Source organism: Dendrobates tinctorius, unplaced genomic scaffold, assembly GCF_039654945.1.
Source record: "Dendrobates tinctorius isolate UK_male_01 unplaced genomic scaffold, ASM3965494v1 ptg000129l, whole genome shotgun sequence".
Classification (NCBI taxonomy): Eukaryota; Metazoa; Chordata; class Amphibia; order Anura; family Dendrobatidae; genus Dendrobates; species Dendrobates tinctorius.
In genome coordinates this window covers 33172442-33199083 of record NW_027361797.1, presented here as the reverse complement: position 1 = coordinate 33199083, position 26642 = coordinate 33172442, and the positions used below count along the sequence as shown (strand labels likewise).

Sequence of the window (26642 nt, the reverse complement as noted above, 5' to 3'; positions counted from 1 at the left end):
GGACAATGACAAAAAACACACTTCAAAAAGCACTAGAAAATGGTTTGAGAGAAAGCACCGGAGACTTCTAAGGTGGCCAGCAATGAGTCCAGACCTGAATCCCATAGAACACCTGTGGAGAGATCTAAAAATGGCAGTTTGGAGAAGGCACCCTTCAAATATCAGGGACCTGGAGCAGTTTGCCAAAGAAGAATGGTCTAAAATTCCAGCAGAGCCTTGTAAGAAACTCATTGATGGTTACCGGAAGCGGTTGGTCGCAGTTATTTTGGCTAAAGGTTGTGCGACCAAGTATTAGGCTGAGGGTGCCAATACTTTTGTCTGGCCCATTTTTGGAGTTTTGTGTGAAATGATCAATGTTTTGCTTTTTGCTTCATTCTCTTTTGTGTTTTTTCATTTAAGACAAATTAAATGAAGATAATAATACCAAAGAATTTGTGTTTGCAATCATTTTCAGGAAGAAACTGAGTATTATCTGACAGAATTGCAGGGGTGTCAATACTTTTGGCCACAGCTGTATCTTGTGCTTGCAATCATACAAACAAATCTATCTGAAAATATAAATGTATCATTCTGGATTTGGCCAACTGTTTCCTGCAAAGAAACCTATAGGCTTGTGGCTCTGCAAGGAGATAGACCGGACCGCAGGTACCTGCATGCCGGGTTCGGAACTAGGAAGGCTGTATCCTCTGTTCCCGGGGGGAAGCCAAAGTGAGGAGGACCTTCCCCTGCTGCAGGATAGAAGGAGGAGAGAGAGCTTCCTGCTGACAGGAGGGGGCGGGGAGAACAGAGAAAGAGAGTGCAGCCACAGTAGTATAAGAAGGAAAAGCGTGCGAAAGAGGAGAGTTTGGCGCCAGGGCAGAGCAGCACGCTCTGCTCCCCATCCTGACAAGGAGTACCGGCACTGTGATAGGCTGTGCTGCAGTCGACCAGAAGGACAGGGACTGCTGCGGTGAGAGAAGCAGTGTGCCCAGCAGCAATTCAGAGCAGAGCTGTGCAGAGTCAAACACACAGAGCAGAGCTGAGCAGAGTGTTGCAGCAGCCACAGAGAGGAGTGCTTCAGCCGGGAGCACCAGCAGCGTGCAAGCCAGTTCCCGTCATCACCCGCCGCCAACAGCGGGGACCAGAGAGGTGACGTGCAGTATAAGCCCTGTGGCTGCCAGAAAGCAAGGCGCAGAACGCTCCGTGTCCGTGAATACGACACATGTGCCCCATAAGAGTGACCGGGGACAGGACAGACACTTGCACCCTGACTGGGCCATTAAACACCTATCGAGCCACGTTGGGCTCGTACAAGACCGTGACTCGTATTACCGTCAGCCACTGTGGGCTCGCTTGACTGTGACTTTCAGGAGAGTTGTGCAGGAGTCACATCGGGCCTAGACAGCACCATGGCCCGTACCCTTGTAGGCATCTACAGTATATGAAAAACCCTGTATTTGTTATACAGCACTTGCTGATTACTGTCATGTTTTTTACTGCAGAGTATTTTTGCAAATTTGTCATTTTGTGCTTTCTTGTTGTGGTTCAGCCATTGGGTGGTGTGGGCATTGTCTTACCGACTTGTTCACACGTGTGCATGTCACATATATGTTTTTAATCTGCTTTTTCCGTGCTTAGCATGGTTTGGGAGACCCCACCCCTCTCCTGTGTGACGTGCACATAAATGAGCTGTCTTTCACCACAAGCCCATATACTGGGAAGCGCCTGTCTGTATCCTGTTCATTTAGACATTGTTCACACGTTCAGGTTTTAAATATATTAGATAGGGACTGCTTCGTGAAGGGTTACCGTGAAGTGGTGAAGCAGCTTGGTATATATTTTTTGCAAAAAACGTATCGACTAAATACCCTGTATTTGTTATACAGCACTTGCTGATTACTGTCATGTTTTTTACTGCAGAGTATTTTTGCAAATTTGTCATTTTGTGCTTTCTTGTTGTGGTTCATCTACAGTATATGGACTAGGGGTAGTGGAAGGTACCGGAGACCAACCGCTGTTACCAGAAGAAGGGGTATTGTTTGCTTGCCGGACCCCATTAATAAGGACACCGCATTTGCCGTTGCCGGCGCCACTGAGTTTGCAGCAGGAGCTGCAGTTTAAGGACTTCCTGACATCTCTGCTATTGGACCGCTGTTATTTTGAACCATTGTTCTTCACCTTAAGAATATCCTTTAATTTAATGTACTGTTTGTCTCCCCTGTATAACTCTTTGTCTGCCTACATACTTTTCCATTCATAACTGTTATGAGTGTGTCACCGAGGAGGATGGCAGGAACAGACTAAGCCACCAGGAAACCAGAGAGGTTGGTAACTGAGCAGATTGCAGACATCTGATCCTATCAACACAACTAGCAGTAGCCGTGGAGCGTTCCTATGAAGCCCTAGACGCCTCGGCACAGCCGAAGAACTAACTAAGCCTAAAGCCAGAAAGGCGAAATCTAAACTGCCCCGGAGCACATCCCCAAAGGAATAGATAGCCCCCAAACATATATTGTTGGTGAGACAAGATGAAGCAAAAACACAGGCAGAAAAATAGACTGAGCAAATGTTGGGGCCCAAGCTGTCTAGATAGGACAGGACAGAAAAGATACTGTCTGCAATCACGCAAAAACCCTGAAAAATCCAACACATCTGATATACAAAAAACCTGAGTCCACATGACCTCACCCCCACTATATCAGCACTCTGGCTCTGGTGTGAACTGGTAGCAAAGCAAAAAGATACCAATATAACAGGGGACTGAACAAACTGACACAAGCTGTAACATATGGAGTGGGACAAAGCGCTGCCCCCAGCAGGGAGTACGATGAACCCTAGCAGCAAAGCAGAAAGCAAACAAAAGTACAACCAAATTAGATGCAAAGGATTAGCAAAAGAATCACTTAACTGAACCATGCAGATCAGGCAGGAGACAGAACTCCAAATGCACAGGGAGAAAATCACCAGCAACCACCAAGGGCAGCCTGCTCAATTATATGCTCCCAGCCAGTAATCTCAGGTTCCCAATTATCGTCGTCAGGTGGGAAACTTCCATCAACCTGGCCAGCTCCACTACTCCCAGTAACCACCAGAGGTAGCACAGGGAGCTCCAGCTCAGAAGTCCGAGCAAGGGAATTTATAACACATAACCCTTTATGTTGTGAGTTCATTTTCCCCTTCGTCACTGAGGTCTGGTGAACTCCCTATTCTGGTGAAGGAAGGTAATGAGCCTGATTATCAGGCACCTAAACCTGATGAGGATGACTGGCTGAGTGGAGTCACGGACTGGATATAAGGCTGCCGACGCCCTTCTGCCCTGCGGGTGATTTCTCTGTGGACTTCTAGGACACCAGTCTGATTCCTGCTCCTCTAAGCTAAGTTTTTCTGCTTTGCCTGTTTGCATTAGTGTTTTGTTTTTGTTTTTCCTTGCTTTTCTGGATTCTGCCATTCCCTGCTGGGGTGAGCTGAATCTCCTTTTGCCTGTAGCTCTGTCTTCAGAATATTCCTGAGTACTGACATAGCTTTTTTGAAGCCTAGCGTCTTCAGGGCCTTTTTCACTGTCAGTCTGTTGGCTCTTATTTTCATAGGGTTTTTCACGGATTGCAGACAGCAGCCTTCCTGTCCTTTTCTATCTAGCTAGATTGGGCCCCGTCTTTGCTCAGACTATCTTTCTGCCTGTGTTAGTGTTTTCATCTTGCTTCACCGTCATTATATGTTGGGGGCTGCCTATTGCTTTGGGGTCTGCTCTGGGGCAGTTTAGTTTCCCCTTTCTTTCTTTAGGCCTAGCTATTTCTCCGGCTGTGATCGAGGGGTCTAGGGCATCGTAGGAACCCCCCACGGCTACTGCTAGTTGTGTTGATAGGTTCAGGGGTCTGAAATCCGATAGCTGCCAACTTCTCTGGTTTTCTGGACTTAGCTAGCATTTCTGTTTTTGCCTCCTACGGTGACTCAATCATAACAGAATCACCCACCATACCGCAGATCCTAGGGTACTCAATAGCAGGAAAGAATTGTGTTTTAAAAAAAAAAAAGAAAAAAAAAAGGTGTGCGTATATTCTTTCCTCTATATCTCTGAGGCCGTAGGGGGAATTTTTGTTTTCTTTCAATGGAGATAAAGCAATTGTCTGATCGTGTGGAGCAGCTCGCTGCGGAAGTGCGGGGAATTTCCGCCTACCTTGCTCGTTCGCATGCTGTTGAACCAAAGAGCCCTACACCTGATGTATTTTTTGGGGATCGGTCTAAATTTTTGAGTTTCAAAAATAATTGTAAATTATTCTTTGCCTTGAAGCCTAACTCGTCAGGGAGCTCCGCGCAGCAGGTTAAAATTGTCATCTCTTTGCTGCGTGGCGATCCCCAGGACTGGGCGTTTTCTTTGAAACCAGATGATCCTATTCTGACTAATGTGAACGCATTCTTTCAAGCTTTGGGGTTGTTGTATGACGAACCTAATGCTATTGATCAGGCTGAAAAGACCCTGTTGGCATTGAACCAGGGTCGAGATTCTGCAGAATTGTACTGTCAAAAGTTCCGAAAGTGGGCGGTCCTTACTACCTGGAATGATAATGCCTTGGCTGCTCTCTTTCGGAAGGGTTTGTCAGAAGCCGTAAAAGATACTATGGTGGAATTTCCTGTTCTCTCTGGTCTGGACGATTCTATGTCATTAGCCATTCAGGTTGATCGGCGTTTACGTGAACGCAGGATTGCACGAGAGGTGTTGCCACCGGTTGAACAGACGTCTGAACCTATGCAATGTGATAGAGTTTTGCCTAAGGCGCAACGTCAGGAGTTCAGAAGGCGTAATAAACTGTGTTTTTTCTGTGGAGATGCCTCGCATATTATTTCTGTTTGTCCTAAACGAGAGAAACGCTTTGCACACACGTTTTCTGTTGGTGGTGTTCAACCTAAGTTTCTTCTGGCAATTACTCTGATCTGCTCCCTGTCCACATTTTCCACCAAGGCTTTTGTGGATTCGGGAGCAGCGCTAAACCTAATGGACTTGGATTTTGCTAAATGTTGTGGATTTCCGATGACACCTCTGCAGACGCCTATCCCTTTGAGGGGGATTGATGCTACTCCTTTGGCTAAAAATAAACCTCAGTTTTGGACCCAGGTGGTCATGCGGGTCGCCCCAGACCATCAAGAAAATTGCAGATTTTTGGTGTTGCATGGTCTGCATGATGCCGTTGTTCTGGGGTTTCCCTGGTTGCAAATTCATAATCCAGTTTTGGATTGGAAATCTGTGTCTGTGGTGAGTTGGGGTTGTCGGTGTACCTTTAGTGAGGCTCCGGTTTTTTCCACCTCTCCTCAGTCGCATGATGTTCCTGACTATTTGGCGGACTTTTATGATGTATTTAGTGAGAATGAGTCTGCGTCCTTGCCTCCTCATAGGAGTTATGACTGTGCAATTGAACTAAGCCCGGGGTGTACATTTCCCAAGGGTCGGCTCTTCAATTTATCTGTACCCGAGCACGAGGCTATGCGGTCCTATATTAAGGAGGCGTTGGAGAAGGGTCATATTAGACCATCCTCTTCACCCTTAGGTGCCGTTTTTTTTTTGTGGCCAAAAAGGATGGTTCTTTAAGGCCTTGTATTGATTATCGTGCCCTCAATAAAATTACTATTAAATATCAGTATCCGTTACCCCTGATTTCGGATCTATTCTCTAGAGTTAGAGGTGCTTGCTGGTTTACCAAGCTTGACCTCAGGGGGCGTATAATCTTATCCGCATTAAGCAGGGGGATGAATGGAAGATGGCGTTTAATACTCCGGAGGGACATTTTGAGTACCTGGTGATGCCTTTTGGGCTCACTAATGCCCCTTCTGTCTTCCAGTGCTTCATGAACGATATTTTCCGAGACTTTGTCGATAAATTTTTGATTATCTATCTGGATGATATTTTGATCTTCTCCAAGGATTGGGATTCTCATGTGGAACATATTCGGACTGTGTTCCGGATCTTGAGGGAGAATTCCCTGTATGTCAAAGGATCTAAATGCCTTTTTGGAGTACAGAGGATTTCATTTTTGGGATTTATTTTGTCTCCGTCAACTATTGAAATGGACCCGGCCAAGGTACAGGCCATTTATGATTGGGTTCAGCCCACTTCTTTGAAGGCCCTCCAGAAGTTTTTGGGTTTTGCTAATTTTTATCGGAAATTTATAGCAAAATTTTCTAGTATTGCCAAGCCATTGACTGATCTGACTAAGAAGGGTGCTGATGTGTTGAATTGGTCTCCGGAGGCTGTTGCTTCCTTTCAGGAGCTGAAGCGAAGATTTACCTCCGCCCCGGTTTTGCGGCAACCTGATGTCTCACTCCCGTTCCAGGTAGAGGTGGATGCTTCTGAGATTGGTGCTGGAGCTGTTTTGTCCCAAAAGGATCCTGTAACAGCTAAAATGAATCCCTGTGCTTTCTTTTCCCGAAAGTTCTCTCCATCTGAACGTAACTATGATGTGGGGAATCGGGAACTGTTGGCCATGAAATGGGCATTTGAGGAGTGGAGACATTGGTTGGAGGGAGCTAAACATCAAGTTGTGGTCCTCACTGACCACAAGAATTTGATTTATCTAGAGTCGGCTAAACGCTTGAACCCTAGACAAGCTAGGTGGGCCTTGTTTTTTACACGTTTTGATTTTGTGGTCTCTTTTCTTCCTGGAACTAAGAATGTCAAGGCAGACGCCCTCTCTAGGAGTTTCTTTGCTGATTCTCCTGTGGTGACCAAGCCTGCTACCATCTTAGGCGAAGGGGTAGTTCTTTCTGCCATCTCGCCCGATTTGAGACTTGCTCTGCAAGAGTTCCAGGAGGACAAACCTGAGCGTTGTCCCAGTGGAAAGTTGTATGTTCCTGACCAGTGGAAGAAGAGAGTGATGTCTGAAGTTCATTGCTCTGCATTGGCTGGTCATCCAGGTATTTTTGGTACTAGAGATCTGGTGAGTCGCTCTTTTTGGTGGCCCAGCTTGTCTCATGATGTCAGGAATTTTGTGCAGTCCTGTGGGACTTGCTCCCGGTCTAAATCTTGTTCTCGTTCTAGTGGGTTGTTGATGCCTTTGCCTGTCCCCAGGAGGCCATGGACCCATATTTCAATGGATTTCATCTCTGATATGCCGGTCTCTCAAAGAATGACTGTTATTTGGGTGATTTGTGATAGGTTCTCTAAGATGGTTCATCTTGTACCACTCCCTAAGTTGCCATCTTCCTCTGAGTTGGTGCCCCTGTTTTTCCAACAGGTGGTTCGCTTACACGGGATTCCTGAGAACATTGTATCTGACAGAGGAGTTCAGTTTGTGTCTAGATTTTGGAGGACTTTCGGTTCCAAGCTGGGAATTCAGTTGTCCTTCTCCTCTGCTTTTCACCCTCAGACCAATGGGCAGACAGAGAGAACAAACCAGACCTTGGAGTCGTATTTGAGATGTTTTATTTCCGCTGATCAGGATGATTGGGTTTCATTTTTGCCCTTGGCTGAATTTGCTTTAAATAATAGAGCTAGTTCTGCCACTTTGATGTCACCTTTTTTTTGTAACTTTGGGTTTCATCCTCGATTTTCTTCAGGGCAGGTGGAGCCTTCTGCCTGCCCAGGTGTTGACACTGTGGTGGAGAAAATGCACCAGATCTGGGACCAAGTGGTGGATAAGTTATCTCTCTCCCAGGAAAAGGCCCAGTGGTTTTCCAATCGACATAGGACCATTGGTCCCCAGTTTAAGATTGGTGATATGGTGTGGTTATCATCAAAAAATATTGCTATGAAGGTGGCTTCTCCTAAGTTTAAGCCTAAATTTATTGGACCTTACAAGATTTTGGAGATTATTAATCCGGTCTCTTTCCGTTTGGCTCTTCCTGTCACATTTAAAATCCATAATGTGTTCCATAAGTCCTTGTTGAAGAGGTTTGTTGAACCAGTTGTTCCTGGGGTGGCACCTCCGGACCCTGTATTGGTTGAAGGTAACATGGAATATGAGGTAGAGAAAATACTGGATTCCCGTCTGGCTAGACGGAGACTCCAGTATTTGGTTAAGTGGAAGGGTTATGGTCAGGAGGATAATTCCTGGGTCTCTGCCTCTGATATTCATGCCAAAAGATTGGTGCGTGCCTTTCATCGGGCTCACCCTGATCGCCCTGGTGGCGTGGTTGAGGGTTCGGTGACCCCTCCTCAAGGGGGAGGTACTGTTGTGAGTTCATTTTCCCCTTCGTCACTGAGGTCTGGTGAACTCCCTATTCTCGTGAAGGAAGGTAATGAGCCTGATTCTCAGGTACCTGAACCTGATGAGGATGACTGGCTGAGTGGAGTCACGGACTGGATATAAGGCTGCCGACGCCCTTCTGCCCTGCGGGTGATTTCTCTGTGGACTTCTAGGACACCAGTCTGATTCCTGCTCCTCTAAGCTAAGTTTTTCTGCTTTGCCTGTATGCATTAGTGTTTTGTTTTTGTTTTTCCTTGCTTTTCTGGATTCTGCCATTCCCTGCTGGGGTGAGCTGAATCTCCTTTTGCCTGTAGCTCTGACTTCAGAATATTCCTGAGTACTGACATAGCTTTTTTGAAGCCTAGCGTCTTCAGGGCCTTTTCACTGTCAGTCTGTTGGCTCTTATTTTCATAGGGTTTTTCACGGATTGCAGACAGCAGCCTTCCTGTCCTTTTCTATCTAGCTAGATTGGGCACCGTCTTTGCTCAGTCTATCTTTCTGCCTGTGTTAGTGTTTTCATCTTGCTTCACCGTCATTAGATGTTGGGGGCTGCCTATTGCTTTGGGGTCTGCTCTGGGGCAGTTTAGTTTCCCCCTTTCTTTCTTTAGGCCTAGCTATTTCTCCGGCTGTGATCGAGGGGTCTAGGGCATCGTAGGAACCCCCCACGGCTACTGCTAGTTGTGTTGATAGGTTCAGGGGTCTGCAATCCGATAGCTGCCAACTTCTCTGGTTTTCTGGACTTAGCTAGCATTTCTGTTTTTGCCTCCTACGGTGACTCAATCATAACACCTTTACCTCCCTGAAAGTATTCCCCTGTAAATAAACCTGTTAACCCTTGCTCTGCCTGTGTCCCGTCACTACTATGCTAGTACCTTACAGCTCTTATGTAGTCGTAGCGCTGGGTAAGGAAACCACACCACTACCAACTCAGAGAAACCCTTGATAAAGCAGAGTGGTTATAATAATGATCCATACAATAACAAGAACAGATTTTTGAATGGCACAGCATTCATTCTGGGATGTAAAAGGTCATTCCTAGGATCCATGTATAGTATAAGGACTAATTAAAGGGAATCTGTACGCAGGTTTTTGCTATGTAATCTGAGGATAACATGAGGTCGGGTTTAAAGTTTAAACACAGAATTCAATGATGTGTCACATGTCAGGCTGTGTGGTATTGTTTACTTAGACTGAAGATTTTTATCAACAGCTAATTCTAACTGCTGGACTACAGAAGCAGGTGAGTTCTGCTCCAGCTCCGCCCCTTCTGTGATAAGAAGCTTAATGTCTATAGACAATGTACACAGAGAGCCTGGTGTGGGCGGGGTTAGCTTTCTCAGCTCTGCTGCATTGCTAAATCTAAAAACGCTGATTGTGTCAGAACGGTAACATTCAGGGCTTCCTTTTCCTACATCATTCTGCTCTCGGATGAGGTAGCGAAAACCTGACAGATTCCCTGTAAAGCAAATGGATAGCAGCTGTATTTTCTTGAGTCCCGGTCTCATGACCCAAACTAAGAGCCTCATAACCATACATGATGATGTTAGTTCAGATCACAAGACCAGGGTCGGGCCGGGACTTTCTGCTGTAAAACAGATAAGAAAATACAGCAGTTGTGTGAATTAGTCCTAAGAAGGACAGATCATCGTAAGCACATGTTCACATGGTGGTATGTGATATGTGTCATTCAGCAGAAATAAAGCTCATTTCTACACCGACCGATTATGTTAGAAAATTGTTAAAAAAGCAGTTCCTTAAAACTTGGCGTAATAATGTGATTTTATCAACAGTGGACTACTTGTAAAAATACAATACTTGCTGTCAAAGTTATTTTTACAAAGTGTTCATGGTAAAAGTAAAAAAAACAACAAATCATTTATAAAAACATGAAATAGTAAGAATTAAAGAAAAAGCCTTTAAATCTATTGTTATTATAAGATATTTGCCAGCTGGTTCTCCTGCTAAGGAGGATTAGAAGAGCATTAGCTCACAGCGGTTGCCCAAATATGCTCAATGTATAGAAAACATGTCTAAGTGAAGAAAGGGTTTTCCTGTAAAAATGAAATAAAAACAGAATATCGCACTATGCAATAGTAATGGATTTCTTAATTAATTCTTGTGGAAAACCTGCAAGAGGTGCTCAGCTCAGTCTATACTATTACTTTTAGTAGTGTTGCGTTTGGAGCTAAATACTAACAGTCAGGTAGTTACTAACTGACGGTTCTATTCGGCACCGATCTATGCAAGATCAGAGCTGCGGCTTACCATGACGTCATGTTGGCAGAGCAGCCGCTTCTCTTCCTCTCTGCTCTTTTGACAATGTCATGTTGACTGACAGCCAGCTCCCCGCTACCCAGCTGCGGGGAGCCAATAAGCAGTCAACATCACATCACCAGATACCCAGTCAACACAGCAACCCAGAAGAGAAGGTGCTGCTCTGTTGACAAGAGGTGAAGTGAAGCAAGAGAATTGCCGGCTGATCTGGTAGAGACCTGCACCGGGCAGAGAAGTCAGGTAGTTGGCAACAACCTGCCTGTTAGTTTTTAGCCCTATCCAAAAATAATAAAAGTCCTGGGTAACCCCTTTAATATTCACAGTGGTCACCAAACTGTGGATCTATAGCCTGCGACGATAAGTGCATGGCGGGAGCTGTAGTTTCACAGCTGGAATGCTACAGATTGGAGATTACAGTCCAATGACAACGCAGCTCTTTCATAAATTGATACAACATTCGCTACAATTGTGTAAAAAAGAATTGCAGGACCATGGTAGTAGGAGGTTCATAGGGCTCTGATCCGGTGGTCATGGATCACCAATTTGGCCACTAGACAATGGGCCGGCAAATCTTTTTGGTCAATGCTGACAATCACCGATTCTTGTACTTACCACTTTTAATGGGCTGCCGGTTGGAAAAAGTAAGTGGGCTTATCAGGAATCTAGTTTCAGCCACAGGAACCCAGTGATGAAGAACCCGAATAGTCCAGATCCCAGGCCTGAGAGGCAGGTTCAGAGGAGGCTTGTAATGAGTATATTCCGCAGTGGATTCAATAAGAATATCATACGTAGCAGCAATGACATTTACCGGGTCGATCCACACAACCGTGACCGTTATATTGGGTCCTTTTCCCCATTTCTGCATTGCAATTGGCTCATCCATAGGCCCCATAATGCCACCAAAATTCCGGAATATTCTTTCTTTGGCATCCCATTCTGTTCCTGCCTAAAAAAAAAAAATAAAGAATACAATAAATATAATTAATTTGACCACAAGAAATCAGTAGAAATTCACAATTTATTCACATTTAACTAAGGCTCACACTAAGTCTGCGCACTGCCCTTTACATAAGATAAGAAATTTAACTTTCCCCTGTTTTTTATTGATAAAAATGATTTATACCAAAACATTGTTTTATGTTTTCCAGTGGAATGTGCAGAATAAATCAATGCAGCTTTATTGTGTTAGGTAGCGCAAGCTCCTGTTTATAAGGAGGGATGGCAAGTAATACAAATGAAGGGATCGTCCAATCCTAAAGGCCCGGTCACACATAATGACTCACCAGCGATCTCGACAACGATATCAACGTGTCAGGATCGCTGGTGAGTCGCTATGTGATCACTGGTGAGCTGTCAAACAGGCAGCTTCACCAGCGATCAGCACAGCGACGCCGAGCGCGTGGCGTCGCTGTGTTGGTTAGTTACCAGCGCGCTGATACAGGGAGCTGGTAACTAACATACACATCGGGTATCCAAGGGACGAGTGTCCCTTAGATACCCGATGTGTACGTTAGTTACCAGCTCCCTGCATCAGCGCGCTGGTAACTAACGTACACATCGGGTTTCTAAGGGACGCACATCCCTTGGATACCCGATGAGTAGGTTAGTTACCAGCTGATCGCTGGTCTCCCGCCTGTTACACGCAGCGATGCGTGCCGGCCAGCGGGAGACCAGCGACCAAAGAAATGTCCTGGGCTTTCCTGCAGCGATCAGCGATACCGACAGGGGGGCCGGTCGCTGATCGCTGTCACACACAGCAATCTCGCTGGTGAGATCGCTGTTGTGTCACAAAACTTGTGACTCAGCAGCGATCTCGCTAGCGAGATCGCTATGTGTGACGGGGCCCTTAGAATTAGTCATCAATATCAGATCAGTGGGGGTCTGACACCCCTCAGCACTGCCCATCAGCTGATATTTGTTCTGGCATTGGCCAAATGTAAGCAGTGTACAGCTCGTCCATTGTGTAGTGGCCGTAGACCTGAGCCGCATTCAGTGTCAGACTGAAGAACATTCGGCCCACGCTGTTCCCAACCCATGCATTGTTTATATTCAAGCACCAAAGCAAATAGCAGCGGATGGTACTGGGTGTTGGACCCCCATCAATCCGATACTGATGACCAGTCCTAGCAATAGGTCACTGATAAAGCAATTGTCTAGAACTAACTTAAGTTACATTTTAAGTTAGTATTGTAATATGACTTAGGATAAAAGCCAAATCTTGACAAGCCAGGGCTGGTATGTCACTCTCCACAAGGAGAAACCTTATCCCTTAGACCTCAGTCCAGAGCCTCTCACCAAGCCAAATCAGTTCTCATACTTTGCACTGACAAGGGCCAATAGCCAGAAACACTGTGTCTGCAAATTGAGATTCTGATTTGGCTTTTATCCTAAGTCATATTACAAGACTTGTTAAAGCGTGGATTGTGACTTGTAGGATCGCTACTACCAACAGGTGACGCTATAGAGTTCAAGTCCTCTTCCTCTCTGAAGAGGCAATTTGCATATTATTTTCTCAGAGGAGCATTGCAAGGTGAATAAGCCTCCTTACCTTGACAAGCCAAAGCTGGTATGTCACTCTCCACAAGGAGAAACCTTACCCCTTAGATAATAGTTAAAATAGAAAAGCTTCTTATATTTCACTTGAACCGCAGATTTATACAAAGTTTGTTGAAATGAGACTAACCATCTAAAATATTAAAAAGGTTGCCCAGCCTTACAATTTTGATGACCTATCTTTACGTCATCATTATGAGATCAGCGGTGGTCCAACATATGGTACCCTCACCCATCAGTGTTATCAGGTCCAAAGTTGGCAAGATGTACGGAAAGTACGGAGTGGAACAGCACTGCTTGGTTTACCGTGTAATGGTTGTTGTTGAGAATTGAAGCTCAGGTCCTATTCAACATTGTATAGGATCTGAGAGGCATATTTTGGCTATGGACACTACACAGTGAACGGAGCCGTGCTATTCTGCTAAACCTAGTAATAAAATTATAAATATAATATATTTCTTTGTATAAGAGAATAAAATACAGCAGAAGGCTCCAGTTTAAAAAAGCAAAAAATGACTACATTTACCTTCTGGAATGCCTACTGTGCCCATGACACTTGGTCACCACTGGCTTTAATCATTTCGACAGAGCAAAAATGCCTCATCTCTTCATTACGTGCCTCCACAACCACTCTCTGGCACCAGAACTGAAAACATCGCTGCCGCCAGAGATTAGTTGCAGGTCAAGTGATGCAGAGAGGTGTCGTCATCACGGTGGAACAAGAGCATATGGTGCCAACATGGCAATCACCATAAAAGAAGAGTATAATATCTTTTGGTGTTTTAAACTGTTTAGAGCCTCCTGTTCTGTTCAAACTTGAGGCAATTCCTTTATATCCTAAAGAAAAAATGTTACAAAACAAAAAAAGTGACTTCAGATCATGGCCCTCATGTCTTATTATCTCCTTCCAGTTGACATGAAAATAACGGCCAATAGCATCATACAAAAAAATGTCTTCGCTCGTTTGTCCTTATTGATCATTTGTTCCCATAGGAAATAAACACCAATAAATTATTTTATTGCAAAGGCTGGCAGCTAATTTGATACTGCAGAGCTGAAAACATGAGAACGGACAGAGAGATAAAAAAAAACAGTTGTGGTCCCTACGGTAAACTGCTCGGAGTGGAGTGTATATTGTGAGATGTTACAAGTCATTAGATGGAATACTGTGATGAGATTTAACCTTGACTAGCATTGATTAAACAATGACCTACTAAGCATAGTCAATAGAGGTCAGCGTGAAGAGTGAGATGTATCACATAGTCACCATGACATTGTAGGCATAAATTATTTCACCCCATGATAGATGTGTTGACATTGGTTGCGTTGCATCTGATGAAACCAACTCCTAATGCATGGTTAAAACTGACTAAGGAAAACAATTGACTGTGTATATTTCAACCAAGTCTTGAATATCTGGTAGGGTAGTGATGTAGAGAAGAAGGGAAGATATGTACAAAATACTGGGGAAGTTTTCCGTGCTTGGGTAAGGTAACATAACTCAGAGCTCCTCGTCTATCATCATGAGCTATGTTCAGAATGGCTAACAACATGTTTGAGGATACTTTGGGAACCTTGAGACCGAGAAGGTGTCAATTACCAAGGAACACATGCCAAGTAGTTTGGGCAAGAGTCTTGAAGGCCCACATACACATTAGACTAAAGTCGGGTGAACTGTTTAATGTGTATGGCGTCGCCGATGGACTAATTGTCGGGAAATATATCGATCAGGCATGTCTGATTTCGGCTTTGTTCTCCTGGAAATAAGCAGCCAGCCAACATGTCAGTCGGGGCTGTCTCATACAGAACAATGAAGCGGTCGCCCAAATGATCGCTCCTGTGTGTATGAGAGTCGACTGTTGGCCGAAGCATGGACTTTCGTATGATGAGTATGGACTGCTTTAAGCAGGAATCAGAAGCTGAGTACTGCCTTATTGTGGAGATAACTGTGCAGAAGACAGCGAAATGGTCAGAATACGCAAACATCAAGTACAATGATGGAACAGACCTTCGGCTTCCTTTATTTATAGAAATAACAAATCAGTATTATGTATTCTAGCCAATAATGAGTAAACTCATGAACTACATGTACATAGACAGACCTCCAGATACAGTCCATGTAGCTCATGAGATCGTTTCTATTAAGCACGCGTAGAGTTATAGTATCGTCAGACATGGACAGATTTTTCCATTGTTCTCGGCAGTGTAATCCTGTTTACACAGGACAATGCGCTGCAGCACAAAAAATTATTTCACATGATGAACTAAAGCTTTTCTGGTTCCCTGCGACCATCATCCTGCTTAGACTGCAAAATTATCATGAACCGCACATTCACGATAATCTTACAGGGTAAATGGTACCTTAAAGCTACGTTCCCACAATATTCTTTGGGTGTATTTTTGACGCTGCGTATATTTGCTGGGATTTATAGAAATCACATGCCCACTGTGGTTTAATTTTAACAAAGCAGATTAACCTCTGCCCTGCCAAAAGAAATTTACACCATTTAATAAGAAGGGGAATTGCTTTAATTCTCCATGCAGGAGTAGGAGAAATCAGATGCTGCGGTCTTCTGGGTCCTCTCTGTCGCGGTAAACCCGTGACAACCCCTTTAACAACTGCTCCTATTGAAGGATCAGAAGAATCAGAGAAGAAATGGAAGACTGCTCTAACCTCTCCTGAAACAAAGTTTTTGAGAAAATGACGTTGATACATCCACAGAGAGTTGTACCTTCTACCTTACTACTCTGCCTCCATAGGTTTTACCATTGGGAGCTTAGTACCGTAGTTCTGCTGTTATGAATGTGAACAATACCAGATCACTAGCGATATTGGTTCTAGTGAAGGATCCTTTCTATGATATCAATATTACATGACACTGCACTGACATGGGGTTTTCAGCCTTCAGGAACCACTTAATGATATAAATGTATTACAAGCTGATCAAAATATATTTCAGTACCTACCTACAATCACTTCTCTATAAGGATTCACCTTAGTTAATAGAATAGAGTTGGTTCAATCTCTCAGACCTCAATTAACGGGGTTGTCTCATCTTCTTAAATGGGTAAAATTGCAATGTTCTTGCAAAGACAAGCAACGTTTGAAATTTACCCCTTAACAAGATTTTTATTTCTATAGTTTACTGCTCACTGCTTCATTTCTGGCTACCTCTGCAATCTTTCAGAGGTGGCTGGTCTCCTAAGCAATGAGAGTGTGTTTACACAGCTTTTTCCTTTAGAGCTTGAAAGCATTGCTGTGAAGCTGGCCAGATCGATGAAACCAAGAGCTCCTCCAGTGCTGCAAACAGGACACTGCCTCTGCTTGCATGATGAGAGAGCGCACAAATGATGCAAACATGCCGAGCTAAAATTCTTAATAAATATAATTCTGGATTAATTATTCAACGGCTCATATACAAAAAAATCAATCCTTAAAAGATACTTTATTAACCAATCATTAAAAAGTTTTCAAAACTTCAAAAAACAGGCAAACAAAAATAGGCTTATTGCTGATTTTCAAAATCCAGCCACAAACACTAGAGAGTCGTTCCAATGTCAGGTAGAGGGTCACAAACCTATTTGTCCCTATAGGGCCCTATATCTCTCTCCTACCTGACAGCGGAGGTTGGCACCCTCTTGATACGCAAATGGCGCCCCCGCTCCTCGGCGGCTCTCCCTAATCACCCTGTTGACTCCTATCTAAATGACATCAGCTTGGAGTACAACAGATGGCCGGGGACAAAAATATAATAGATAATAACCCCATGCCACAAACCACCAAGACAAAAATATAAGGAATAGTAACTGGAAAAAACCCTAATTTTTGGCAGATTTGTAAACATTTGCTTTGGGAGGAAAAGGGGTCTAAATAACCCTATTTAGGTGTCTCCCTGCCTGACAGCGGAGCTTTTACACCCTACGTTACTCTGGTGCCCCCGCTCCACGTGGGCTGACCCTTACTGACCCCTACACTTCTCACCCAGAAAGAGGAAAGAGGGTGTCAGAACATATGGCCAAGGGAGACAGGGGTAATAACTTAGAATTATCCCTGAAAAAATCCCCCCCAAAGACAAAAAATGTTTTAATAATAATAATAATAATAATAAAAAAAAAAAATGTATCTGCAAACTGATGTATACAGTGTATGGGATAATAGTGCATTAGCAGAGGCAGTTGCAAGTAAAGGGGGTAAGATATCAATCAGAACAGATACACAATCATTTAAATGTTCTTAAGCAGCATTAATGTACATTTCTCACATCACAAAACGCTGCTATTGCCTCTAATCCCCAACAACACATTTTTCATATTGCATGAATTGGTTAATAAAGTATCTTTTAAGGATTGATTTTTTGTATATGAAACATGCCGAGCTGTCAATTTTTTAGGAGCGCATCTTGCCCTGGCAAGCAGGAAGCCACGTACCTGGGAAGTGGTGCTCTCCTGAATACAGAGGTTGAGAAAACCCCTTTAAAGTAATCCTTCAGTCTATAGTAGAAAACTGACCATACCGTACATGGATAACGTATGGAATACATAATTGATGTCCTCTTTTTCAAAGCGACTATAGCTGTTTCTCTCTTCTGAACCCTCATCACAAAATAGATGCCACGGACTACTTTATGAAGGGTATACTTTTGTGTACTATACAGCTACGTGTGGTCACGTTTTTAGTTTAGATAGGAAGGTTGCATTAAAAATATGTAATTTATGCACAGAGTGACACTGAGTCACTTCTCACGGACAAGCCGTGAGACAGGGTAGTCAGAAAGTCCAAGGTCACATACCAGGAGGGCTCGTAGTAGAGAGGGGCAACAAAGGCATGGTTAAATCACAGTCCTGGGTCAAATGCCAGAAAGGTATGTCAAGATAAAGGTATAAGAGAAACGGGTAGTCAGAGGCCAAGTCCAGGGTCAGGTACCTGAGGTCAGAGAGCAAAAGGGATAGAGAGCAAAAGGGATAGTACATAGAAATCATCAAGACAAATCCAAGGTCCGGCAACAAGTTAAGGAAATCAGACGCGGAGCAATGAGCACACACTCCACTGAGAAAAGCTACAACTGACAATGGTCTGCTCATAGCTAGTTAGATAAATAGCTAGCAAATTATCAAGAACGGGATGAAAGACCTTAGGCTAGGCCAGATTGAGAAGCAGGGTTGTCAATCAAAATACTAACAGCCCAGCACACCCCAGTATCAGATTGGGTGACTGGGCTGTCACTAACCATACTGAAATTCGAAGACACACTCCAAATCCTATAGGGCGGCTGAGCTATCACTCACATTGTGCATAGGACACAGTGAGTGATGAAACCGTGACACACAGTACTTCTATGAGAGAATAAGTGGATCACAGAGGTATCATACTGTATATAGTATATCTGAGGTCTGTGCGCTCACCATTGCTATGTGCATGAGTCTATAATTTAAAAGATCTCTTAGATATTTGACAATTTCAAAAACATGTAAAGTTCTAGCACAAGGAGACTTTATTTAAATGGTAAAGTAGATGCGACAGTAACAAACAAATGAAAGTAAAAAGTGGGAAACATTATAGCGGTGATAACTTATCACTTCAGGGAATTAAAAGTCAACCAGCAGACACTTTGATAAACAGCACTAACAAAGCATTAATCTCCTTAATGGAACATTAATGTCTGGGATTTGCCACACACACCAAAAGTCTGAGCTCTACATTGGTCTTTCTTAATTGCTCAATCACGATCGCCATTTGTTATGTTGGCCACATTGATAGAAAAAGAATGTGCCCAATTAATTTCCGGTTGGAACAGAATACTAAATACTTATATCACAGCACTGTATATCATTTGCCATTCTTCTGCATAGCACAAGGATATAGGATTTGTTAACTCTAATACTTATCTTCCAACCACATATTCTATCCTTATTTCTATACATATTCCTAAATGGAAGATACTCTTATCTTAATATCTATTGAGTGACCAACATGACAAGAATTTGTGTTAAACCAGTGCCTACTTTCAAAAACACTTCATCGCCCGGAACCACAAGCACTGGTAGTCCTTCTGCAAGGATCCTATGTCAGATTTTTTTCCCTTCAATTTCTTCTGTTTCCAGTATAATGGTATGTTAACATGCGATGGAAAATCGGCGTAGATTCTTTTGCAGATCGGCAACAAAATTCGCCTTACATGCAGATTTGTTGTGGATTTCCCAACATGGATAATGAAGGGTGAAGTCCACAGTGAAAATCTGCACCAAGAATTGATATTCTGGGGATGTAACAATCCGCAATGCAAGTCAATATCCACGCAGAAATATTCCGCAATGTGTGGATGAAACTGTGAAATCTTATTCACTTGTTGCTAATGTATTCTCCATGCTCAAGTCCAGATCCTCTGCAGATTTCCCTCTCCAAATCAGTAATGTGGGAAAAAGTCCTAAGAGACATAGGTTGGTGAAAAGTTAGATCTGGACACAGAGAACTAATATGGAGACAGACGCTGCCTGCAAAAAGCTCCAATTAGGCGGAAAAACAACTTTATTGAGATAAATGCAAGGCATTTCAGTACAAGTACATTCACCTTCATTAACTAATGAAGGTGCAAGAACCTGCACCGAAACGTGTTGTCTTTATATGAAAAAAACCCAACAGTTTATTAGCTAATTCTGCTTCATTGGAACTATATCTATGAAGCAGCACCTATCTCCACACTAATTTTCTGTGGCTGTTTCTACCCTTGGATTAGCTTCCAGATCCCGCTGATAGTGGTTACGGTAAAAATCTAACCAAACCATGGAGAGAACCAAGAGAAGATGAGTCACTCTTTCCTAGACAAGACTGTTTCAGAATTTTGGACACTCAAACCATCCCCGTAACAGAACGTGGGGACTTGTACCATGTGGTAAGGTTTTAGTACTAGAAACAGGATACGATGGTCCCGACTGGGTATAACTCGTTGTGGTGTGATGGCTTTTATGCTGTTTTGATCAAAATAGTGTTAACGATGTACCCTATATTATCTACATGTACTAATACCATTTACTTACTACAGGGTATACGCTCATTTTGTTTTCTCTTGGGTTTTGTCTGTGAAATGGCAACAGTGTGAACAAGCTTGTACACATTGCACTTAAACCGACTTACGTCTTGGCTCATTTCTTTTGTTTTGCTGTTTTAGAAGATTTAATTACCCAAAATTCATCCAAAAAAAGAGAACAACAATGTATTACTTCTCACAACAATGATACATCAACTATGTCCCCCATGATATAAATATGGGAACACCAAGAAGCATCTCATAGTTTAATATAAAATATATAATTTTATTGAAACAATTAATTACTATATATACACAGGAGGGGTGCATTTAAAGATAAGATAATCCTTTAATCGTCCCACCATGGGGAAATTCAGAGCATTACAGCAGCAAGGCAGGAACAAGTACAAATACAGATGCATAAAGGCATTACATTGACAGTAGGTAGGTACATATACGGAAAAAAAAAAAAAAAATGTAACCGGACTGTCACAACTTTGGATCTATCAGTTCTCTGTTTGGGTCGTTCTCCGTTTTGGACAGTGCTGGTTATACAGCCTAACTGCAGCAGGAAGGAAGGACTTTCGATAGCGCTCCCTCTCACATTTAGGATGAAGTAGCCGGTCACTGACAGTACTGCACATCTTTGTCACGGTCTCATGCATGGGATGGGAATTATTCTGCACCATGTAGCTCACCTTGGCAAGTATCCTCCTGTCGCCAAAAAGGAGGGACCTAGCAATCCAAGCTGAGCCAAAATAATGTGCGTTCAGTAATCCTATATCAAAAGCACATACCAACAAATGTCATAAAATCTATGTGAAAGGACAAGGTTTAACCATAATTATTTTTACAAAAATATGCATTATCAATTTTAGGTTCAACCAATTTTCCTAGTGACCAGATGTGTCTATATGCTGACAGGAACAAAACCCCCAATAAATACCGGCTGTAGTTAACATGCCCAAAGAGTTTATAAAATAGGGGGAAATAGATTACCTGACACCAAGAGTGCTGCCCGCTGCACAGACAATGGAGTCCCTCTGCTCTGACGCGCGTTTCGCTTCGCTTCTTCGGGAGGCGTGTCAGGGCAGGGGGCCGGCATGGTTAAATACCGTCTCTGACCAATCCGGAGGAAAGACCCACAAGCGCATAGGTCTCATCGGCACATGCGCTGATTAATCTTGCTCCCATATCAAAGTAGTTCCTGGTACTCCGGTCACATGTATCAACACACGCTGGAACGCCCACTCAGGCTCTCCACGCGTGCGTCATCATGAAAAGACCGGAAACACGTGAACTGGCGAGCTCATAGTCTGTGCATGCGTATTGACCAGACGCTGGAAAATTACCATTCAAAGATGGAAGGGCCAAATCAATAGACATCATATAGATTTTATGACATTTGTTGGTATGTGCTTTTGATATAGGATTACTGTCCGCACATTATTTTGGCACAGCTTGGATTGCTAGGTCCCTCCTTTTAAATGCATCCCTTCTGTGTATATTGTAATTAATTGTTTCGATAAAATTATATATTTTATATTAAACTATGAGATGCTTCTTGGTATTCCCATATTTATATCATGGGGGACATAGTTGATGTTTTAGAAGATTGTAGACTTGAACCATCCCTATTATAGAAGCTGGGAACTTGTAGTATGTTGGAACCCTACTTATCAAATGTCTCTAGAGTCATATGTTCAGTGAATGGAAGCATAAAGTCCCTTTGCAGGCCCAGTGATGCCACCCCAATTTCACCCAGAATACGAAGACTGGGAGCACAGAAGAAGTGCTTCACCATCTCAGTTGCACTGTAACCTCCATCGTCGATGACCTTCAAGTCTACCGGTACTTCCACAGGTCATAGCGCTTCTTACAATCTTGCAAATAGACTTGCAGCCTACTGTGGATGTTAGAGATAGGACTTAAGACTTAATAAAAGTTCTTACAGTTGTAATATATTCTTTCTCCTTTTATATTTGGTTTTAACTCACCTCAGAAAACTGCAGCCTCCCGAAATCACTCGTTGGATTGGCAATCTTGAAAACTTTCTTAGGCATCACCCAGGTCTCCAATGTCTCAAGTTTACTGACTGCGAGATTAGTGGCATGATGTTTAATAAGAAAACCCTGGAAGCGGTCAGCGAGAAAATAAAGATGGACTGACACTGGGTGGCCCATGGGATAGTACCTGAAAAGTGGAACAGAATGAGAAAAACAGAAAGAAAAGGTTTAATCCTTGCTACTGGCATTCATTAATCTTTCTTCAGATTGTGAGAGCTATGGTGTCACAGAATGTGGATTCCATCAAGCTAAAATAAAAAAGATTATGCGCTATTTCATCTTATATGTGTAAAATGTTATAAAAGTGTTTATTAAGGGGGTTTTAAAAGTGCTTGTATCTCAGTATCTCAATCCTGCTGACACTGAAAAAACTAGATGATGCCAGCATTTTAAGAGTAACCCCCATTAGACAAGAACCTGCCAATTTCTACGGGACATATTGACGCTCTTATGTGTGTTGGGACCTCCTGACTTTCATCCCTGACAGATGATTGGAGATATTAAATTTCATTGCCGGATCCAGGTAGATAAGATACCGTACAAGGTGTCTACTTCCTCTCCTCAAAGATAACACATGTACACTTGGGCAAATTGAGCATGCGTGTGTATCGGCAGGTAAAATGAGTAGGACAGTTACATGATACCTACCGAATATGTACATATCTAGGCAGATATGTGAGCTTAACATGTAGAAATGAACAGGGCTTGAAAATCTATGAAAACTTTCACAATTAATTGCTCCCAATCATGGAGGTGTTAGGCGCTACTACTGCATCTTTTGCATTGAGACATCAGAGATTGCGCCAAGTATATATGACTTTTCTCCTCCCACAACTCAGCCCAGGCTTGGACTGGCCCACTGGAGAACAGGAGAATCCTCTGGTGGGCCCCTCGGCCTCGGCTCATACATTTTTTCAGGTTTCTATTGGTTGTTTTTGAAGACATAACTTGCCAAGGATTTTTCTACATCTGAAACTGTAACTGGGGTAAAGGATATGACGACCATAGTATAGTGGGTGCAGTAAGTCAGATAATGGGACAGCATGACTAAGTTAGGTTCATGGAAATCATGGCATAGGGGATGTGACTGGTTTAGGCTCTTGATCGGTGCTCCTAAGTCATTTGCTTAGATGTATTAGTACATCCATATTTTATATATACATTTCCTACAGATACATTTCTGTATAGTACTATCCATTAAATTTCTGCCTTCCATCTGCTTCGTAAGGTGATTTGTGAAGCAGCTTCTGAACAGATGTGTCGTAGACTAACAGAGTAACTCAAAATAATGAGAAGAAACTAAAAGTCTGAAGATATTGTACACATCTAGCCTAACAAGACCCCATAAAAATGTTTCATTAGTTCATAAAATAATGCTGTCGAGATATAGAACATCTGGATGGATTTTTTTCTTTTTTACGCTCGCTATGTCTTAACAAATGCAGAGCAGTCAGAATACAAACAAGACCGACATTGATGGACTCCGCAAAGACGCTGCAAACGAATCATCACAGCCAATATAAGCAGAACTCCACCTGCCGTGCAGAATACTAACGTGCCTTGCTCTTTATTAGCATGTGCGGCGGTAAACACTTAGCCCTCGAATATTTCGAGCAAATTTTCACGGTTCTTGCAAAATAGATGATCGAAAAAACCTAAACAATTTAATTGCAGAATTTTTTTTTGATCCCAAAGCCGCCTGAGAGAATTCAAATAAGTAAAGCGATGCAGGGATCGATGGGATGTTTGACTTCAACGTGAATAGGAATTTCTTCTGAACAAAGAAGCGGTATTGACGTCAGCTCTTTAGATATGCGGCCAGACAACAAGGTTGTTGATGTGCATAGGAAGGGTCTCGGAGAACCTCACAATGGAAGGTCTGGACAATAGCGGTAAAGTGCTTACATCGCGGCAGAATTGTTTATACTATTGGCCTGACCTTGGTGACTCCACGTGTCATGTATTAGAGAGCTCCTCTTAGCGTACAATGAAGCTACAACGGCCCTGCTTATAGATTATGATATTCCGGTAATGTACTAACGGATATCGGCAATGTATATTACAGCTGGAGATTAACATTCTATGCATTCTATAGTATAAACTAATGGTGTAGCAGCAATATTTATCATATACATGCAGGAAAAAAGATTTCTAAACCTTCATACCATAAGCTTTGAATGAAAGATTCTCCTGAACTAGGGATTGGGTAGTTAGTTTTATGAATCTGTTTGAGATACGTTGCTAAAATTTGTAAGTTGTAAAAAAAAAGGAGTAAGAATGACTTTCATTAAAGGGAATCTATCAGCAGTATTTCACCCCCCAAATGATTTACATGGGCATGTAGCTCTTACAAAGACAGGTCCAGCAATATCTTTAAATGACCAGTCCGTTCTTCCATTATTGAGAAATCAGTGTTTGAATTGATATGCAAATGGTACCATAGATCTAGATCCTCTGTCACTCCAGCTCTATTCCATGCCTAGATAGGTAAACATTGTACTGTACAATGTTTAATGTCTGAGTCAGACATTCAGAATGGCACTTTGTGCATTGACCCAGTGTCCATAGCTAGACAGAAAAAAGCAGAGAGATGTCCAATGTCAAAGCTAATAAGGGAGTGATGTCAGTATGATATCAAGTCGCCTCGCTGCTGGACTCCCACCGATCTACTAGTTATCAAAGTGATATGATGAAGCGTATTCAGCTACTAAAACGTAAGTACAAAACTAGCCATAATCTGATGATATAGATATAGAAAAGCAATTCTTGGTCAACTGGAAACCTTTATCAAATTAATTAGGTCATTGCTAAATTAATTAACAGGTAAATAGTCACTAAGGTAGAAAGCAGACACACATTTCCACCAATATCATATTAATTTAGGCAGGTTTTTAATTTTGGTGTCCAAAAAGTCTAGCTGACAACCTATTAATGACCCATAGTGTATTTGCCTTCACTCACTACTTTCTGAAACGAATACTGGAAAAAAAGACAATTTGAGAACTTATCACTTCTGATAGTGGCGTTTATTTTTTGGATTTATTTACACTGACGACCAAAAGGGTAACAATGTTTTGAACTTCTTACTTTCAGGCTCCATATTTTACAATCCACTAGTGCTTCGAATGTGAGACTACTTCGTACACTCAAGTATTATGGGTATGAAAAGGATGACATAGTGTTCCAAAAGGACAACGACTGAAAGCATACGTCAGGATTGGCAAAGAAATGGTTCAATGACAGTGAAGTACTGGTCTGGCCTCCACAGTCCCTAGACCTGTCACGAGGGTGTCACGTCCCCCTGGAAGACTTTACGTTAGACGGTTACGTCGGGTAATGAATCGCAGTCCTCTTTAGAGATTATGTGATTGTTTCTCTTATTCATTCTCGTCTGGATTATTGTAACTCTCTACTAATTGGCCTCCCTCTTAGCAAAACACGGGTATTACATACCTGGTAATGTGTTTTTTCATGAGACATGACGGCACCACGAGAGAGGGGATCCGCCCTACGAGGACAGGAAACCTTCAAGATAAAAGGGGGCGGCTCCTCTCTCCGCATCAGATGTTTTACAGAGCACGAGAGGAACTCCGCAGGTTAGTGCACACATGAACAATACATATTTTACACTGCTAAATTTCCAACACCAAGGGAGTGTATAATACTAACGAAACACCCAACTAATGACGTGATCAAAATAGGACGGGAATATAAGGGTGCCGTCATGTCTCATGAAAAAACACATTACCAGGTATGTAATACCCGTGTTTTTCCATGGTACATGACGGCACCACGAGAGAGTTACAGAGATTTGTATTCTCTTTTAGGGGGGGATCACTGCCTGTAACACTCTTCTCCCAAATGTGAGATCAGAGGTGGCAGATAGGTCTAATCTGTAATGTCTGAAAAAGGTAGATGGAGAGGACCAAGTGGCCGCCTTACAGATTTGGTCGATGGAGGCGTCCGCTTTCTCCGCCCAGGACGTTGCCATGGCCCTCGTGGAGTGGGCTTTTAGGCCCTCTGGAACAGCCCTACCTGCACTACTATATGCTAGTATGATGGCCTCTCTCACCCATCTAGCTATAGTTTGCTTAGAGGCTTTAAGGCCTTTCCTTGCTCCTTGATACGAGACAAATAAGGCCCTCTGTTTCCTCCATGGTTTTGTCACCTCTAAATACTGTAGGATACATCTTCTAATGTCTAAGCAATGTAATCTCTCTTCCTTTTTGTTACCGGGGTTAGGACAAAAGGATGGCAAGATTATTTCCTGGGCTCTGTGGAATTTTGACACTACCTTAGGGAGGTATGCTGGATCTAATCTCAACACGACTCTATCGTCCATAACCTGAGTGTATGGTGGATCTGCTGATAGTGCGTGTAAGTCCCCAACCCTACGTGCCGATGTGAGCGCCACTAACAAGGCTGTTTTTAAAGTTAGCACTTTATCTGATGTTGCGTTTATTGGTTCGAACGGACTTTCCGTTAGGGATGATAGGACTAAATTTAGATCCCAGGGAGGAGGTTTAGGAGATGGGACAGAGTCAGCTCTAGTGCAGGCCCGGATAAATCTG

At 42.9% G+C, this 26642-nt stretch overlaps 1 protein-coding gene across 1 annotated transcript in view; it reads right to left on the bottom strand.

The window, feature by feature from the left end:
- Nucleotides 1-26642, bottom strand: part of XYLT1 (xylosyltransferase 1) — a 378224-nt gene that overhangs the window by 6489 nt on the left and 345093 nt on the right. Inside the window, exons 9-10 of the mRNA XM_073542934.1 lie at nt 22003-22198; nt 11040-11373 (exon numbers count right to left, since the gene is read on the bottom strand). Of these exons, the coding sequence (XP_073399035.1) occupies nt 11040-11373; nt 22003-22198 (530 nt within the window). The remainder of the gene's footprint in view (nt 1-11039; nt 11374-22002; nt 22199-26642) is intronic.